Below are 4509 nucleotides of genomic sequence, written 5' to 3'. Positions count from 1 at the left end.
AGAAATCTGTCATAAGACATTAATGTTGCTTATGTGATGTATATCCCAACTCAGTAAAAATATCACAGGCTAGCATAAATGTTTGCATTTACAGTCTGTTTCTTTCTTTATATTGTACTATCAGAGTGACATGCTATGGTAAAGAGAAACAAATGGACACGTGAACAATAAATATTCAACTTGTTTATACTTAATTTTAGGTAAAACATGGCAGTCCCAGGAAAGAAAGGAACAAAACAGTTTTCATTATCAACAGTTTTCATTATCAACAACATCCATGGCATCAGATGAAGATCTTCAAGTGTACTGCCAGCCTTGTGATGAGGAAGGAACTAGACTACCTGCCCATGGTTACTGCACTGACTGCAAGGAACACCTTTGCAAGACATGCTTAACAGTCCACAAAAAACTTAAATCTTCCAAACACCATACAGTTCTAGATGCTACAAGTATGCCTAAAGTTTTGCAGCAACCCTCAACATCCATACACACAAGCCAGTCTGATAATCTTACAACACCCTGTTGTAAACATCAACAAGAAATGATCAAGTTCTACTGCAATGACCATAAAAAATTACTTTGCAGTGTTTGTGTTACCCTTGAACACCAACCTACTTCCTGCAAAGTTGATTATATACCTGGTATTTCTTGTAATATAATTGACAGCAAAGAATATCAAATTATCTTGAAAACACTTAATACCACTTTTGATTATTATCAACAGATGGTAGAAGATGTCAAAGAAATGACGGGGAAATCTAACAGATCACTAAAAGATGCACTAGAAGATATTAAAAAGTTTCGGATAGAAATAAACCAGAGACTTGATGAACTGGAGAGACAGGTTGTGCATGTAGTCAAGGTCGCAGAACAAGAAAATAACTCAAATATTACAGCAGTAGAAACATCGTGTGAAGAAGTTACCAATTCCTTGAAGATATCCTCAGAAAAAATCAAACAGCTCAACACATCAAAACAAGCTAATGCACTCTTTATGGAGCTTAAGCTTGCAGAAAACATAATGAAAGATGTTGAGAAAACTGCACTACAGTTTTCATCATATGATGTCAAAGAGCACCACTTTCAAGCAAATGAAACAATATTAACCAAGCTTAAAACAGAGAGGTCATTAGGTACATTGACACAAATAAAGTATAGACAATCTTCACATGAGGGAGAAATCTGTGTGAAGACATCAAAAGATAAATCAAGATGCTATATAACAGGAATGACTCTGCTGACTCCTGATCTTCTTATCATCACTGACTACGATAACTATGCTGTAAAGATGGTGGATACCAGCAGTCAATCTGTGTCTGATCAACTACAGCTGGATGATCACCCATGGGATATCACAAGAGTTACCAGTACTGAACTTGCTGTCACACTCCCTAACACAAAAAAAATTCAGTTTATATCATTCTCATCAAACAAACTTATAAAGAAGCACAATGTGAAGGTTGATGGAGTCTGTGTTGGTATAAGCTGTTACCAAGGTAAACATGTTGTGTCATTCGTTACCCCTGCAAAACTTCAGATCATTGATATGAATGGCACTATACTGACAACAATTGATGGAAAAAATATTTTCAAAAGTCCCTATTATGTAACATGTAACAGAAGTTCAATCTATTTATCTGACCGGGAGATGAAGACAGTAACAAGATTTAACTGGCAAGGTGATGTGATTGGTAGTTATAGTGGTATGTGTACGCCTAGAGGAATATCACTGTCAGATGATGGTTCTGTCTTTGTGTGTGATAATGGGAGAAATGTTATAGAAGAGATATCAGAAGATTCTTCTACAGGAAAAGTTGTGTTGGAGAATCTGAATGATCCCTATACTGTAGGTTGGTGTGGTGAAACAAAGAAGCTATATTACAGCTGTCGCAGTGTAAAAGCAAAATATGCCAACTTTCTATACATTTATAAACTGTCGTAAAACTTACACCAATGCATTATAGGAAAGGTGAAAAATCATTTTATATTGTTAAGTTTGCATTCTAGCGGCTGAAAACAACCAATTTGCATTTTCCTTTTTCTACAAAGAAAGAGAAACTAAACTTGCGAGCATCTGGTATCAGTCGTTTCTTACGATATGCCAAAGAAGGAACCAGCGTTTATAGTGTCATGTTAGGAAAAAGAAATGATTTTTCCTTTTTTAAGTCACTGCATGTAATCAATCTACTATAGAAAAATAAAACATGATATTCGAAATTTAATGCAAAAATATTATACAAAATAATTACGTACAATAGTTTTGCATTAGATAATTTCGGGAAAATTTGTAAAAAAAATTGTAATGCATACACTTATAATTATTCAGACGAAAGTGACCGATTATATGACCAGATGCAGTCATCTCACTTCAGAAAGATTTTACATATGCAAAACATAGCAGACAACTTTATGTGAAATTTATGCAAAATAAAAGCACGTAGATACATCTGTAATATAAGTTTCCGATGAAAGTCATAATTTATAATAATTTCTGTCAGGAAGATATTAAAATCAATGTGTATGTACGTTTTTCCATTATCTTTTCATCCTTCCGGAAACAAAGATTACACCTTGCTCTTTTGGAGAGATTTTGAAGAGAAAAACTGATGGATGCTTCTCAAAATAAATATTTACTTCTAGTACTACGATATTTCTTTTGATTAAAATAAGAAAATATAAGGTTAAAAGCTATATTTAATGATCGCAAATTTAAAATAAGATTGTATTCAAATAAGGAAAACGGAATAACGCCTAAAACGACAAAATTGAAAATGTTGCAGGCTCGGTTTGATTGAGTCTGTTCGTGGATGGTTACCGTCCACACCCCCTGCATCGGCTGAAGTAGAACTTAAAAAATGGCAGAGAAATATCATATTCAAGTCTATATTATTATTCATTTTTATTTATTATTATATTTTATACTTTTTTATTATACACTAGTAACAAGTATACATTTGTATATTATCTTGTCTCAGTTTGTGTTCTTAATTTGCCTTTGTTATGTCTGTTGATTCTACATACTCGACATAAGCTGATGTTCAGTTTTCTTGAATTGTTCATATACGTCACTGGACATACTTATAAAATTATGTTCCATAAATTTTTTTTCCCATTTTTTTTCACAAATTTAAAGAGTATAAAACCCTCAAGGGTTTGGGTTTTCCCGTCCAATAGTTAAATGATTAAAGCTTTTCCCAATTTTTAAAAGGCGCACAAAAAGCTGCCAAAATTTTTTCTCATTGGGCATAATCATCAAACCCTTGACATTTAAACATCACAATAATCTATTTAACAAATAAAAAGGGGTTCTTCTTTGGGCCCTTTCTTAAATTTTTTTTTTCAAATAAGAACTTTGTCTAGAAGAATCAGAATAAAGAACAACCCGATTTCATGAAAATGTCGTCTGTTTGATAAAGCTCTGTCAAACTCAGAATAAACAACACGATTTATCGTCTGGTGGTTTTGTTAAAAAATGATTGCCTGCTCCTAGAAAAGCATTATACTTTCTGGAAAAGACCATTATTTGCATAATGCAATTGAATGATGACACATATTTGGATTTTTGAATAAAAAGTGCATAATATTTTTTTAAATTTAAAATGTATATACAATAAATATTACAACTTGTTAACTTATTCCATTGTCAAAAAAAAAAGATCTTACAATAATTTTTTTTAATAAAGGTAAAAAGATGTTTAAAAAACATTTAATAGATTCTTATCCATCCAACAACATATAACAAAACATTTTTTTTAAAGACATATACATTTTTCTAAAAAAAAAATTATTAAATAATGATACCAAAAGAAACAATTAAAATGGAATATAAGCCAAAGAAAACAATGAGTCTGTTTATCCTCGAATAGTAAAAAAAAAATATTTCTCTACTTATAAATAAGATTCAGTATGTTTCGATAAAGTGCATTTGCCATGTATCAATGTTTTTTGTTTGCATCAAACAAAAGGTGCCCTATTTTGTTCAAGATTGATTGACATAAAATATTGCTCTTGTTATAATTCTTGAATATTATTGTTTGTACATGTTTAAGCATAATATTTATAGGCATGCTTAACAACTTTGAGTTCAGTTGTTTAAAATAAACCATGTGCTGAGGATGCTGGTGGCGTTAATGTTAAAAAAACTTTTTTTTTTTCAGTGTTTCGTAAAAGCTCTTGTATGCCCGATCTAAACAGAAACACAAACAACGAAAAACAACATTTTTCTCAATACTCATTTGTTAACTAGTAAATATTTAAAAGCCTGTTAAACGCGTAGGCGTATAGTTAAAGTAGAACATAGAAATTATAACTGGTTGCGCTTTATTGCAATTGGTACAACATTCATTTTCTTATATAAACATGTTTTTTCGATATTTACTAAAATTACTTTAACTGTGCGACATAAAGGAATAAGGTGGCGTGCTGTTCATTATTTGTTCATAAATCAGAAGTTGCACGCTGAAGGTAAATATATGGATTTGTAAAAAAAAAATTTTTCTTTTCACTAGC

At 31.5% G+C, this 4509-nt stretch overlaps 1 protein-coding gene across 1 annotated transcript; it reads left to right on the top strand.

Moving 5' to 3' along the window:
* The first annotated feature begins 257 nt into the window (after positions 1 to 257).
* On the top strand, positions 258 to 2909 carry LOC132721544 (uncharacterized). Its single transcript, XM_060705865.1, has one exon. The coding sequence runs from the start codon at positions 278 to 280 to the stop codon at positions 1940 to 1942; it is 1665 nt and encodes a 554-aa protein (XP_060561848.1). The 5' UTR covers positions 258 to 277; the 3' UTR covers positions 1943 to 2909.
* Positions 2910 to 4509: the final 1600 nt, after the last annotated feature.

The sequence above is a fragment of the Ruditapes philippinarum genome, unplaced genomic scaffold (assembly GCF_026571515.1).
Source record: "Ruditapes philippinarum isolate M1 unplaced genomic scaffold, ASM2657151v2 ctg455_1_1_1_1, whole genome shotgun sequence".
In the NCBI taxonomy this organism is placed as follows: Eukaryota; Metazoa; Mollusca; class Bivalvia; order Venerida; family Veneridae; genus Ruditapes; species Ruditapes philippinarum.
The sequence above is the reverse complement of the archived record's forward strand: the minus strand, read 5'-3'. Positions and strand labels throughout refer to the sequence as shown.

Excerpts from the sequence above, each read along its gene's own strand:
- LOC132721544 (XM_060705865.1), top strand. The coding sequence starts at position 278 with ATGGCATCAGATGAAGATCTTCAAGTGTACTGCCAGCCTTGTGATGAG.